The sequence below is a fragment of the Ambystoma mexicanum genome, chromosome 12, assembly GCF_040938575.1.
Source record: "Ambystoma mexicanum isolate Mex_15411 chromosome 12, UKY_AmexF1_1, whole genome shotgun sequence".
Lineage (NCBI taxonomy): Eukaryota > Metazoa > Chordata > Amphibia > Caudata > Ambystomatidae > Ambystoma > Ambystoma mexicanum.
In genome coordinates this window covers 971,589,851-971,604,703 of record NC_090936.1, presented here as the reverse complement: position 1 = coordinate 971,604,703, position 14,853 = coordinate 971,589,851, and the positions used below count along the sequence as shown (strand labels likewise).

The following is a 14,853-nucleotide window of genomic DNA, read 5'->3' as shown; positions in this document are numbered from 1 at the left end:
TTATCCGTATTTTATGTAGTTGGAGGGTGTTTAAGGCATGTCTAAAAGATATGGGGCAGGCAATGATGTTACTAACACTTCTATAGAATATAGGTATATATGTTCCCCTAACCAATCCCTTCACCTGATAGGTTTTACAGTTGGCCAAGTAGGATGACATCATAGCCGACGTGCATCGAGGTATAAAGGCTTTTGTGTAATGGAAATGCAATGAGTGTGTGAGCTACAATTTGTTCGCCAGGTTTCCCTACTTTATTGAATTGAGAATAAAGTAGTATTTTGGCATATTCTTTGAGTCTGTCCAGTTATTTGATCATGAGATCATTTGTTTGGTAATCTCATTTGGCACTAGGAACGCTCCAGATGCTATTGCACAACATACACCCATCCCAGAATCTGGAATGCTGAAAGCACCATGTACAAGACACACACTGTGCCTTATGCACACCCATATAAGTGACTATGACGACTTTTAAATTGCATACGCGTTTATTTGTTCTAGACGTTCTACGTGCACATAAGTCATCACAAATGGAATACTAAGTGCTAATAGCAGGCATATGCGTGCAACTCTGATGTGGTTTACTGTGCCTTTGGTCCTTAACTATTCATACTTCTTGGGCACAAGTCTGCAAAGTTACAGGTGGCAAATAAAACCCTAAGCTTTACTGAACACATGTAGAGATACTCCTTGGGTCAATCTGTTACTACTTAGAACAGGAGTCACCATAGCTAGAAACAACCGGACTGGAAAATTATGCGGAAAACTATGAGGGCAATTGTCCTAAATATAGTGCAGCCAGCATCGTTTCAGAGGCGGACACCCGTACTAGGGTATGGAAAGACCATCCTTATTTGAACTGGTGAGGGCACACGACGGCAACCACAGGAGGCACATGTGAAGAGAAAGGTTAGCGACAACCTCATAGGATACATGGAAGGGCAAAGTCCAATTCATCCAGAGGGCACATGCAATGACAACCTTATTTGTTTAGTCGCATGAAATAACCAAGGAGATGATAACCTGACAGAGAATAGGTGAGGCCATGCCACAGACACAATAACTGGCCAGAGGGGAGGACACAGTTTGACATAGGTGCAACAACCTTACTGCACAGGGGTGCAGAAAACGTCCTTCGGCATGGCTGAATATGGATGAGAGCCGAGTAAGTAAGACTTTGAGAACCACTCGGAGGAGGAATGTCCCCATTAGGCTCAGATTGGTCAACAATGGGCACATAATAGAAGTCGGGTGATCACAAGCTTTGACACCTACACCCACTGCTCTTTTCTTCACACCCAAGCATGCCACAATTAGATTTATGTATTGTAAGGTTTGAAAATGACTTAGGAAAACATGGTTGAAAATAAGCTGTGCTAGGGCAGAGGCTGCTATTATATACGGTAGTACTAGTTCAGCGTTAGGGAGCTACAACTCCTAGCTATAAAAAGAGGATGCACAAATCATGGGATGCGCCAATGTGTGTGAGGCACTGTGTTGGACCTCACAGCACACAGAGGGAGGCATTGGTAGAGAAAGCAATCCAGCATGAAAAACTGTATTTGATTGCAGTGACAGTGTTCTTGGGAAACTATTAATTATTAATATGCTTCAACAAAACTAAACTTGAGTTGACTTGGTGCATCTGAGATACCAACCACTGAATTGGTCCAACTAAATTCTCTCCTTACAATTGGAATCATTGGTAATAGGTTCAGTCACACTTTCGGTTTTTGGCACTCCATCCTGTATGGGCTACAGCACCATGCATCTAATCCTCCTTGGTTACTTCCAGTCTCTTCGTTCCGCTTAATCCATCCTCTTTGCAGAAATCTTTAACATGCTCTGTTGCAGTCAGAGTGGTGCATAAACATTGTCTTTGTCTGCTCCAGGTTTCGCTGTGGTTTCAGTTACTCTATGGGCAATCCATGTTTGTCTTTCTCTCCCACCCTGTCACGCTCTGCTTCATGTCTTGAGTATACACAGAACATCCTTTGTATCCTTTCTCAAAGCATATAAAACATTCAGGCAAACTTTTTGTGACTCCTGTGTACAGAATATTCTCAAGAGATGGTAAAATTATCCCATGGGAAATTAGAAAAGATTTTCAACGGTAGGAAATTTGGATCAGAGGTGAATGGCCAGTGGATCAATGGGTGATGTAATTGAACAAGAGGAATGGTTTGGTGGTGAGTAGAGGAGCCGGTGCTAAGGGTATCCACGTTCGGAAGTTGAATATAATGGCACACATAGGACTGGGAAGGAAGGCAGAAAGGGCCATTGTTGGCAGAGCTCAAAATTGTGAAAAACTCTTTGGGCCATTTGCCATAACACTAGCATAATAGACACTGACAGTGTATTCTTTGTTACAGCTACTGTCCAAGGAACAGTGACCTCACCAAGCATGCACCTATTGGATAACTGGAGCACTGCTGCTGGTTTTGTTCGGTGCACATTGCGAAAGATCATTTAAATGAAGAGTGCTTGTTTGGATCCATCACTTCACTGAAGTAGCTTTCAGCAAGAGATCTATGTAGGCCCCGGTAATAAGAGCATCCGGTTGAATCCCCAGCTCCTTCATCAAACTTTGTGCGATGGCCTCTCCTTCCACAGGACTCTGCCCGTCAGTCAGCACCACCTGCACAACAAAGATGTACTAGTCAGTTCATAAGTCAATATAATGGAAAGGCAAGGACAGCCAGGACAGAGAATACAGGATAGGTAGATTTCAATAAATGGAGCATGTAAAGGACTTGGAGATGTCCTCTTTTGAATAGGATGACTAAGAGAAATTAATGCATAAGTTTTGGTTCGCTAGTACAGGCTTTGTCGAAATAAGGGGGGGGGGAAATAAGTTACGTACGAAGAGATCTTAAAAAACACCATTACAATTCAACATAAATAATCAAACAAAATTTGAAGACAAATGTGGTATATAATAAAACAACTCTACAAAAATGAAGACGGAAAAAAGTGATTTCTTATCCAATATTTAAGCTGCGCCCATCAACACCTGGTGGACTTTCAGTGGTTGATAAGTATGCTAACAATGAATAAGGAAAATTGCAGTAAATAGTTAATTTCTTTATCACAAAATGAATCAGAACAAAAAAAGGAAAAATAAACACTTCTGGCCTTGAATAGAACAAGTTACTCTCTTACCTGGTAACGTTCTTTCAATGGGATGGTCCGACGACGTATTCCATATCTATGACAGTAATCACCACAGCTGTGCTGCTTCGGAAAATCTTTCGGCGTCTGCGTCCTGCGTCGATGACGTCGATACGCTGTCCTCGAGGGCCTCCGTCGAGCCGACGTCACCAGATGTTATAAGTAGGACGCACAACGCCTCAGTTGTAGTTTTTTCCCCAGAACGTGCGGCACCAAACCACTGCCAGAATGACCACAGAAAGCCTTGCGGAAACGTAAGCTGCAATCGCATAAGAAATTCTGTAACGGGGCAGGTAGGGAGGGAGCGATATGGAATACGTCGTCAGACCATCCCATCGAAAGAACGTTACCAGGTAAGAGAGTAACTTGTTCTTCGAGGGGATTGGGTCCTCCGAAGTATTCCATATCTATTACAGACTCCCAAAGCAGTACCAACGTATGGAGGAGGGAAAAGAATTTAGAATATAGAAATTTAGAATGCCCAATCAAATTGCAGAGTAAAGGACCGCCTTGCCAAAGGCCAGATCCTGCCCATGGATAGAATCGATGGAGTAGTGACGTACAAAAGTATTGACCGAAGCCCAAGTGGCTGCATCACAGATGTTACGAATATGAACACCCCTCAGCAGAGTAGTAGAGGCAGACATACCCCTAGTAGAATGGGCCCGTAAACCTACCGGAGGGTCCTTACCCGTCAAGCGGTAACATTCAGAAATTGCCAAGATAATCCATCTAGACAAAGTCTGCCTAGTCACAGCTTGTCCCAAACGCCTTCCAGCGTAACCAATAAAGAGCTGATCGTCCACTCTGACCCGGGACATGCGAGAAATGTAGAAACTTAAAGCTCTCCTAGGATCCAACCTATGGAACCTCTCCTCTTCCTTACCAGGATGTGGAGGAGGATAAAATGCCGGAACAACCTTCTGGCTCAAATTAAATTCCGACACCACCTTCGGAAGAAAAGAAGGATGAACTCTAATCTAAGGACAACCCTGTCCTTATAAAACACAGTGAAGGGTGGCTTAACTGAAAGTGCCTGCAACTCACTCACTCTGCGAGCGGAAGTGACCGCAACTAAAAACACAGTTTTAAGGGTTAACAGCCTCAAATGACAGGAATGTAAAGGCTCAAACGGAGCACCCATAAGGAATTTCAGAACAAGGTTCAAATCCCAACCAGGCACCTGGAAAGGTGCCGGCGGAAACACATTAGTGAGTCCTTTGAGAAACTGAGAAATTAAAGGAATTTTAAAATAAGAACACTCCTCAGACAAGCGCTTAAATATAGACAGTGCCGCCAGGTAACCTTTATCAGTACCCACTTGCAGGCCTCTATGGGCCAAAAAAAGCAAAAAAGACAGAACTACAGGAATGTCACATGAAAAAGGATCCACATTCTTAACCCTGCACCAGTCGCAGAACTTTCTCCAACAGCAACGGTACAAGGACTTTGTTGCCGGCAGTCTAGCCGAAAGCAACACCTCCATCACGTCTTCAGGGAGGTCCCAATCCTTATGCCTCAACCTTTCAGAAGCCAAGCGTGAAGGTTGAGGGATCTGACTTCTGGATGGAGAACCTGACTCCCCCCTCCCGTGAGAGCATGTCGTCTCGGTAGGGAAGACGACGTGGGGGGCAGATGGACAAGTCGAGAAGGTCCGGGTACCACGTCCTCCGAGCCCAAGCCAGAACAATGAGGATCATCCGGGAACCGAACCTCCGTAACCTCCGCAGCACTTGCGGGATGACAGGGACTGGAGGAAACGCGTACAGCAGTGGGAAGGACCACTCCACCACAAACGCGTCTCCTAAGGCTCCTTTTGGAGGAAATTCCCGTAAGCAGAACCTCTCGCACTTCCGGTTCACACTGGAGGCAAAGAGATCCACCTGAGGTGTCCCCCAAAAGGCGAAGATCTCCAGAAGAATCTCCTGAGCCAGCTCCCACTCATGAGAGATCGCACTCTGCCTGCTCAGAGCGTCCGCCGTCTCGTTTGTGTCTCCGGCCAGATGAACTGCCGAGATCAAAACGTCCTGCTGGATGGCCCAGAACCAGAGCTGCATCGCCACCCTGCACAGAGGAAGTGACCCTGCCCCCCCTTTTTGTTGAGGTAGTGCATGGCCATTGTGTTGTCCGTCAGAATCAGGACTTTCCTTCCTCGCACCGTCGGCAGAAAAGCCTTCAGGGCAAGCCTGAAGGACCGCAGCTCCAACAGATTGATATGGAGTCTGGACTCCGACGGAGACCAACGACCGCTGACTGTCAACTCGTTGGCATGAGCTCCCTATCCCGTGAGGGATGCGTCCGTCACGATCGTCACCTCTGGCCAGGGTAGCCAAAACAGAGCCCCCTTCATCAGATTGCCTTCGACGGCCCACCACAGAAGGTCCTGGGCGACCGAGGGCGGCACCTGAACGTGGTCCGACATCCTGCCGGAGGACTGTGACCACTGCATCTTGAGGGCCCATTGCAGCAAACCCATCCGCAACGTGGCCTCTGGCACCAGAAGAATGCAGGATGCCATGAGGCCGAGCAACCTCAAGAACTCGAACGCCGGGAAACTCTGGGCGTGCTGAAACTTGTGCACCATCTGCTGAATGTGATGAGCCCTCACCTGGGGAGGAAAACACTGCCCCAGGGATGTGTCTAGCACTGCTCCGATGTGCTGGAGCCGCTGGGTTGGCGTCAAATGGGACTTCTTTAAGTTGAGGGAGAAGCCCAGCTTGTGAAGGGAGTGGCAGCTGACGGACAGATGATCCAGGACTTTCTCGGGAGAGCACGCCCTGATCAACCAATCGTCCAGCTAGGGGTAGACGTGAATCCCCCCTTTCCTGAGATACGCTGCCACCACCAGCATGAGTTTGGTGAAGACCATCGGGGCAGAGGTCAATCCGAATGGCAGGACCCGAAACTTAAAGTGCGAGTCTCCAAACGTGAACCTCAGGTACTTCTTGTGCTTGGGATGGATCGGCACATGAAAGTAAGCGTCCTTGAGGTCGAGAGACACCAACCAGTCCTGAAGTTGAAGGTCCTGGAGGACATGAGAAAGAGTAACCATCTTGAACTTGTCCTTCCTGAGGACCATGATGGGTCTCAATCCCCCGTCTTTCTTTGAAATTAAAAAATAAGGGAATACCATCCCTTGTTCCTCTCCGCTACAGGCACCAGTTCTATGGCGCCTTTCTCCAGCAGGGACTGAATTTCCTGCGCAAGGAGCGGTTCCGGACACTTCAAAGAGATTCCCTGGTGGATTGTCGTGAGGCCTCTGCCGGAAAGGAAGACAGTAGCCGTGGGCTATGATCTCCAGAACCCACACATCTGAAATAATGGCACGCCACTCTACAAGATGCTGCGCCAGCCTTCCCCCCCAACTGGCGAAACATTGGACATGGCCTCATGACTGAGCTGAAGCGGCTGCGGCAGTGCCTGAGGGCAAAGAGGCAACTGCCCAAGCGGCCTTGGCACCTCGAGTACCCTGTTTTCCACCTCTGGCACTCCTACGGTGGCCCCTTTGACTTGCAGCTCCTATTGATTTACTAAAGGATGAGTAATATCGAAAGGAACCTCCCCTCCATTGCTGACCCCTCGGACGAAAAGGCAGAGGTTGGCGAACTGCAGCGCTCAATGACTTTGCTGCAGCTTTTGAGGTCTGCAACCTCTCAAGGCTCTCGTCAGCCTTGCTGCCAAAAAGATGTTCACCATCAAAGGTCATGTTTAGGAGCCGGGCTTGCACATCAGGAGCAAACCCCCGACTTCCACAACCACGTAAACCTGCGTATTACGGTGCTCGCCGACAAGGACCGGCTGACACAATCCACCATGTCCAGACCCGACTGAACCGACTCACACATAGCATCCTTGCCATCCTGTACAATAGCAAGAAAACCATCCCGTTCCTCCCCTTCGGGAATATGTTCAGCCGCCAATGAAATACAGTTCCACAGAGTGTGCGTGAAACGTGACAAGGCACACGCGGAGTTGGCTGCCTGTAAAGCCATACCCCCTGAAGAAAACCCTTTCTTCGCCCAGCCATCAAAACGCTTGTCGTCCCTATCAGGAGGGATGGTAGAGTACGACGCCTGCTTTTCTGGGGCTGTGGCCACCTGCACCACTCTCCGGAGTGGGGTGCGTGGTCAAGTAGCAGGGGTCACTACTGGCTGGACAGTATTTTCGCGGCAAAGACTTGCTCACTGCCGGGAGACTCTCCGGAGCACTCCAAGCTCCAGCCACCCTTCTTTGCAAAGCCATATGGAATGGCAGTACCGGGTCAGTTGGAGGACCTTGGTCGAGGATGTCCGTCAGGTCATCCTGCAGAAAATCCACAGGTGGCGCAGACCACCCCAAGTATTCTGTGACCCTCGACATAAGGCGCCGGTACGAGGACTCGGCATGGGTGCCAGGCTCAGGCCAACAGAACTCCACCTCCGGAGAGGTGTCCAGACCACTGGTGTCGTGCAGTGACTGACGCAATCTGGCTGTGACCAGATAAAATCTCCTCAGGCACCTCCTCAGGCACCAAACCTTCCTCAGATCCCTCATCCCCCTCAGAAATAAAATCCAGAGGTCAGAAAGAGGGCACAGAAAAAGGGACAAAGACAATCTTAGCCTTGGCCAGAGCCTTTCTGGGGGGGTTTCACCGTGCCACGGGGTACCTCTGACAAAGCAGCCTCGAAAGGCATATAGGGCGTCGACGTATTCGGCGTCGAGCGAGGCGCCGACAACTTCGACAGCGTCGACAGAGGCCGGAGCCCCGACCGTGTCCTTCGACAGCCTGGGCGCCGATGGCGTTGACGACTTCCTCGGAGGCAGAGCCTCGAGAGAGTCCCTTGACGACCTTGGCGCCGCAGGCGTCGATGTCTTCCTCGAAGACTTCACAGGCTCACGCGGTCTCGAGGGCGTCGAGGACCGGGACCTGGAACGGGCATGTCTAGAGCGACCATCCTTGTCTGACCGGGACCTCGAAGGCACCCGGTGGTCGCGACGAACGCTCGAGCCCGAAGGCGTACGAGCGGTGTCTCTAGCACGGTCACGGCCGGTGTCCTTCGACGGCGCGGACGGACCAGAGCCCTGCGATTGAAAAATCGCCATCATCTCCTTTCGGAAGGAATCCCATTCCTCAGGAGTGGTATGCTTGTTGGGACAAACAACCCACCAACGGGCGGAGTACTCGGATGAGGACGGGCAAGGCGACCTGTGACAGAGTTTCTGTGAGTGCCTCGAAGAGGCAGAGGAATGGCGAGACCGACTCCTGGACCGAGACCCCCCGGACTCACAAAGACTATGCAGAGAGTCGCCCCTCGAATCGTCCGTCGAAAGTCCAGTGGATCATGACTTCCGGGGCTTGGCCACCTTAACCACCGACAGCTTCTTCTTACGCTCCCGCAAGGCCTTCGATGTAAGCGACTGGCAGTCAACACAGTCATCCGTATCGTGGTCCTCCCCGAGGCACCAGAGGCAAGCGTTGTGCGTGTCCGTCAACGACATCTTGGACCCGCACACCCGACACTTCTTAAAACCCGACCGCGGGGTGGAGGAAGCCGAAGACATCATTTCAATACACAAACGAACAGGTTCGAAGAACCGAAAGAACAGGATTCAGTAGAACCGAGGCGCGCTGAGATCTCCGAAGCAAACACGTTCGCGGAAAAAACGGAACTGAGGCTACGGGCGTCGTGCGTCATAGTTATAACATCCGGTGACGTCGGCTCAGCGGAGGCCCTCGGGGACAGCGTATCGACGTCATTGACGCAGGCGGCGAAAGATTTTCCGAAGCAGCACAGCTGTGGTGATTACGGTCATAGATATGGAATACGTCGGAGGACCCAATATGGTTTAGGGCAAGTAAACAAGGCAGAGGAGGCTGGAAATGTGTTTGGGAATACAGGGGGTGTAATTTCAGTTTAGGAAGGGGCTGTTCAAGGATGGAAACAAGTCGATCTAAATGGAGTGCTGGGCTGATACAGGACGGTCTCTCTATATTACTAATTTAATAATAAACAAAAACCTCAAGTTAATAATACAATGTTGGTTAAAAAAAAAAAAAAATGTTGCTATAAGCACCTTATTGTTTACATTACTTGTAATGTAAAATTATTTATTTTAGCCTCTTACCAGCTTCACATTCAATTTTTTCAAGGATATTATAAAAGAAACACAAGCCACATTTTAAAAAGCTTTGTTCAACCACCTGGCTTAATTTTTATGTTGGCTTTGCAGATGGAAATATGGAGTTCTGTATTGAATCGGTTGCTCTCTGTAATGGCATCGGAGGGAAATATGGAGTTCTGTATTGAATCGGTTGCTCTCTGTAATGGCATCGGAGGGAGACAGTGTTTGATTATTTGTATGAAGCCTGTGTTCGCTCAATCACGTCAGTCTATTCTTTTGTTTTATCTGCTCCTCCCCAGCGCATGCCATATGCTGCCTCTTAACTCTATCCCTGGTCACAATGCATTGATGTGTGTCAATTCTATCAGTGGATGACGAGGAATGTTGATGGATTATCCTTCCTTTGAACATCTTAAGAGGTTGCATTCCTGAATTGCACTACTAGCTTGCAAATGTGCTTTATGTAGATAGTAACCTAATTTCCTTTAGTTTTCCATTCCTAATAGGAAAGTCTTTAGCTATGGTGCATACAAAGGCCTCCTATACTGTATTTGTTTAGCAAACAAAGTTTTCTGTCCACTTCTGTTTTTTAATGTCGCTTGGAAAATGGTACTTTAACAGAGTGGCCATTTTGTGAATTTTGTTTACTTTATTATGTGGCCTGGCTTATCATTACATTTCTTTTTTTAATTGAAAAGGGCATTTCAGCAGATTTTGTTGTCCGTTTTTAATAAAAACAAATTTTCACATAAGTGAAATGTTAAGTATTTCACAAAATGAATTCAGCAGCATGAGGTGTATAAATGGCAGATGCTATGCAAATCCCATGCAATATAATATTACATAATATTTTATGCATAGTTCAGAAAGCAACAGTGTTGGGCGATCTAACAGCCTAAGGTGGAAGTGTGTTTAAGGGGAGGACTATGGCCTATTTGTGCAATACGAGTTTAATTAATAATGGTGCATAATAAGCATGCCACCTACACATGCAAGCTAATAGAAGTTGTTGATTGGCGAACTAAAACCCACTTGTGAGCACCTTAATCCTGCAGGAACCATTTGGAGTGCTGCTTGCTGGGATTCAGTTCCTGGCATGGGTTTTGTAGCAGTCAATTTCATTGTTTATGGGGTAGGTGGAGGAAAAAGCCTTAACAAGAGTTAAGGGTATCTGTTGCAGTACAAATCCATTTTTGGATTATCTCAACCCACTTTGATAGGTCCCCAAATTTAACGTTGGCTTCCCTGGTTCCTGGATTTTATTTTGTATGGCTTGAGGGACTTCTAAGGGTTCCAAGTGTTAAAATCGTGGCAAAAAAGGCCGTGGACACAAAATAGTGCAGCAAAAAGGCTGTGGTTTTGCCGCCGCAATCCATGTAAAGGATGCGGGGACACCCCCGCAACCCCTGGACCCATTATACCATTTAAAGGGAGCAGGGGACACCCCCACAACCCCCGCTCCCCTTAAATGGTGTAATAGGGTACACCTTTAACGGGTCAAACCACTGCATTTTTGCTGCGAGTTTTTGTGCAGGCAACATTTTTGCCGCAATTTTATCGCTGCATACCCTTCTAAGCAAGTTCCTCTGGCACTTCAACCCTTTTCCTGATGAGATACCCTAGTAGCCTATATGGCTAACAGGGCAGATATACTTTTTATGCACATACTATTGGTCCCAGTGTGCTTCTGCACTACAGGTGTGTTGGCTTCAACAGGGGTCCTGTCACTTGAAGGCAGTTGTCAATACACCAGTATGCTATCCACTCGGGTGCTAGTGCATTTTATTTAATCCTCCTCTGTGGCATTTTGTTTTCAGACATTGCGCCTCATTACAGGTCCGGCGCTAACCCTGCCGGTGCCATCAACGTGTTGCCGCCAGACCCGTAATATTTTACCAGCGCCGAACTTCCCAGTGCCTCCGGGAGATTACAACTCCGGTGGCACGGGAAGTCAGGCGCCGATAAAATGTAAGTCCCCATGGTCACGGAAGCACCGGCACCGTTACCAACGGGCCAACATGTTCCTTGTGCTGGTGTGCCTAGCCCTCCACCCTATGGGGTAGATTGAACTGGTTTAGTCAGGATGCCTGACCCAGACTACCAAATACATATCCTGTGTGTGCTTGGCTCTGTGTAGGGCCAGATTGATTGGCTGGTCAAATAAAACCTTTGTCGGCCTGGTGTGCATTTTGAGGGCTGGCTTAGGCCAAACTCAGTGTCCACTAGATAAACCCATTCACTCAATGTGTACTCCTTGGATTCTTACATGAATTGCTGTGAAATGGGCTGCTGCATCAGAGGATCTGATGTAGCCATATTGGCGGGACATTGGACGCTGTGAAGGCATCATGAATGAGGACACAGGCAACAGATTAAAAAGTTCAAACATACAGGTTTTATTAACTTAAATATCAGGATGGTTAACTTGTCCTATGCTAAGGTGGGATTTCCCTACCAAAATAAAATGAATGAAAGTCTGAATCAAAGAGTTCAGTTAGGAATCTGAGTTCAAAACCTATGCTTCTCCTCAAAACTAATTCTATACAATGTGCAAGTATGTCAGTAACCAAACCAAAATAGTGTTCAATACAAAAGTATTTAGCATCTTCCAGCTCCCTTTCCCCAAGTGTAAATCAGATCCACAAAAACTCTTAGTCACCTTGGATTCAATAAGATATCGTTTTAATGAAGACTCGGGGTTCCCGTCCCAAGTGTAATTTGGATAAACAACATAGTTCAAAAGGAAAGCTCCTTGCTCCCTGTTAACTTTCACAGTTTTGTTGTTTCCAATTTTCAAAGATTTCTTTCAGCAGCTTGTAGTTTTCATAAATGTTGAAAATAATATCACTTTCTGTGGTTTAAGTTTAAAGTTCCAATATAAAATTCTACTTCAGGGTTTGTTTTTTTATTCTTCAGAGTTTCAATTTGAAGCACATGTAATACAGGTCTTGCTGTTAGAGTTAAATTCACTGTAGAACTCAGCATGTAAAGGTTTGCTTAAATGTGGGGTCCCGTTCCTTCTCTGGCTTCGGGGTATTGATGCTGGTTGTTCGCAAAGCTTTAGAATAGTTTGGTATTCAATAATGGTGATTTTCACTTGTAACCTATTATAATTGTTTATTTGTACAGCGCTTATACACAAGTGAAGTGCTTAAAAGTGCTACAAAGTGGGAAGGGAGCAAGGGAATACAGTAGTCATTCTTAGGCCTTGGGGTTTCTGAATGATCTTAGTTTTACATTGTCTATAGTGTTCTTCGTTCCGCTTTAAATGCTTCTGTAATTGTCTGATGTTTGTTTGTTCTGTGTTAAGTGTTTAAAGTTAGTTTGTTTTGCTTTAAGTAGATTACTCAATGCCAGGAGACCTTCGAAAACATGGCTTGTGCTGCACACAACCACTCCCGATGCACAGGAACTCTGCTGGTTCATTGATTGAAGTTGCGAAAGACGTGCTCAAGAGAGCCATGTGACCGCTCTGCTAAAAGAATCTCTCTCGACAATAAACTTCATTCTATTCACGCACCAGGTTTCCCAGCCACCAGAAACTCACGGGTCGCTCCGATAGGTCGCGTTTCAGCCCGGAGCACAGTCTCTGATTTTCAAGGCCCAGCCTCCTCCTTCTGCCCCTCAGGCACTCATGTGAGTCTCTGCACACAGGGGAACGAGCAACGCAGACATAACTGAAATGGATAGCCTTTCCTCACGGGTTCTCTCTCTTCACTCCCTCTGCGCCACAGAGTCCCCAGCCCCTTGACAACGCTTCCATGGACCCTCCACCTAGGTGATCCTCCCTCGCCTCTACACCCCCAGGGTCAGGCTCCAACAGCGATGCCCTTTCCCTGGCCACCTGCGCAAGGGTAGTTAATGTGAGAACGTCCTTGGGTTTCTCACACCGATTTGCCCTGGTTTATTCGTAAGCTGCTAGAATCCTACAATGGGGCCTTCCTCATCCTCCTTGCTGACTGGACTGACTGTTCAATCTTTGGAACGTTCCCTGCCCTTTGCTGTGCTGCTTTATGCAACATCCTACAGGACGAAGCACCTTGAGGTGGGTGGTATCTCTCGTGTTAATAACAATGGGTCACTACTACTCTGCCTCGTTTTGGGTCTTCCCGAGTTGCTTCCATCCTTTGCCCAATGTCGTGGGACAATTCTTTGCAATATGGACACCACACACCCTTCAAGCTGACAGAACCTCTTTGGACGGGTTCCTCCATCTTCCTGGTGCCTTCTACGTCACTTCGCCAGAGTTGGTTGCTCCTTTTGCTGGACCTGTGGTGTAACATACTTTACCTTATTCCATATCCACTGTGACTAAAAGGGGCATTTACCGAATCCAGGACCTCCCTCGTGCGGCGACCTTCATGCATTTTACACCAAAAGACTGTACTTTCAGCTGACATCTGTGATTTATTAGAACCTTTATAGTATTAAAGCTGTACTGCACTCCTCTCCACAGAAATATTACTACAAAATCCATTTGTAACCATATTATTTTAGTTCCATATATTTCTAGGACTGTAGTAACATCATGTAGGTCTAGTACTATATGCCTAATTTATCTAATTTTGGTGGCTCTCTGGGCATTGTTTGAACTGTGTTTTACCAACCTTTCTCTCCAATACTGCATTTGGGTATGAGATTTACCTGTGAATTATCAGTTTCACTGCGTGTCATAGGATACTGAATTATTGTCCGAGTTCATGTTCTGGCAAGTGGATTTTAAGAATGACTATGTAATGCATTTTACTAATATGTCTAAGTATTCCTTTTCTCCCCACCCAATAAAGTTATAATGTATAGCGTTTGTCACCAGGCATTGAACTACACAAAAGGTCTTTTTATTACAGTTTCACTATGTGTTTGTGCTCTAAAACTAAAGTACTTAATTTGATCTTCTATTTGCTTAATGTGTTTCTATAATACAAAGCATAAAATAAGCAGTGTCGCATAGCAATTCGCTATTCAATTCTGTAGGTTTGCTAATGACATTGCCACTTATGTAGGAAAGCAAGTTATTTAATTTACCAAGCTCAATGAAAGCATATCTCGCCCTGCGTTCTGCTCTTGCCTTTAGGGCACACTCTACAGTAATCCTGTGCTCCACTCTTACGTGCCAAAGGCCTGTGTGGGAGTGCTAGGCAAGATTTTGTTTTTAAATCGGGAATATACTTTGATTACGCCAACTCCAGATTGGCTAATACAGGTATGTGTTAACTTTTTTTTTTTTTTTTAAAAAGACTGCTGCAATTCCATTCCAGTTGTTCCATAATTCATAATTACTGTATTGTTACTGTAAAACACTGCACTGTCGCAATGCTTTCCAATAATGTTCAGGTTTGTGCATGTAAATCTCAATGTCAACTATATTTAATTTTGTTTGGGAAGATGACGAATGAAGACTTTTGAAAACATACATGACCAAATTCTTTTAATGGCAAGCCTAGTTCTGTCACCTGCTGGTTGCATGCATCTGTGAGCTGATCCGATACTCCTTGACATTCAGTCCCACCAACCTGTTGCTTTATACCAGCTAACCTGAAAATGAGATGGTTGCAAATTACAATACTCCACCTAGTTTG

The 14,853-nt window shown here is 46.6% G+C and overlaps 1 protein-coding gene across 2 annotated transcripts in view; it reads right to left on the bottom strand.

The window, feature by feature from the left end:
* Positions 1–470: 470 nt before the first annotated feature.
* LOC138514155 (uncharacterized) overlaps positions 471–14,853 on the bottom strand; it is a 272,316-nt gene continuing 257,933 nt past the window's right edge. For both annotated transcript variants that reach the window (XM_069629460.1, XM_069629459.1), the window contains one exon: positions 471–2,639. In XM_069629460.1, the coding sequence (XP_069485561.1) occupies positions 2,499–2,639 (141 nt within the window). In that variant the 3' untranslated portion in view covers positions 471–2,498. The remainder of the gene's footprint in view (positions 2,640–14,853) is intronic.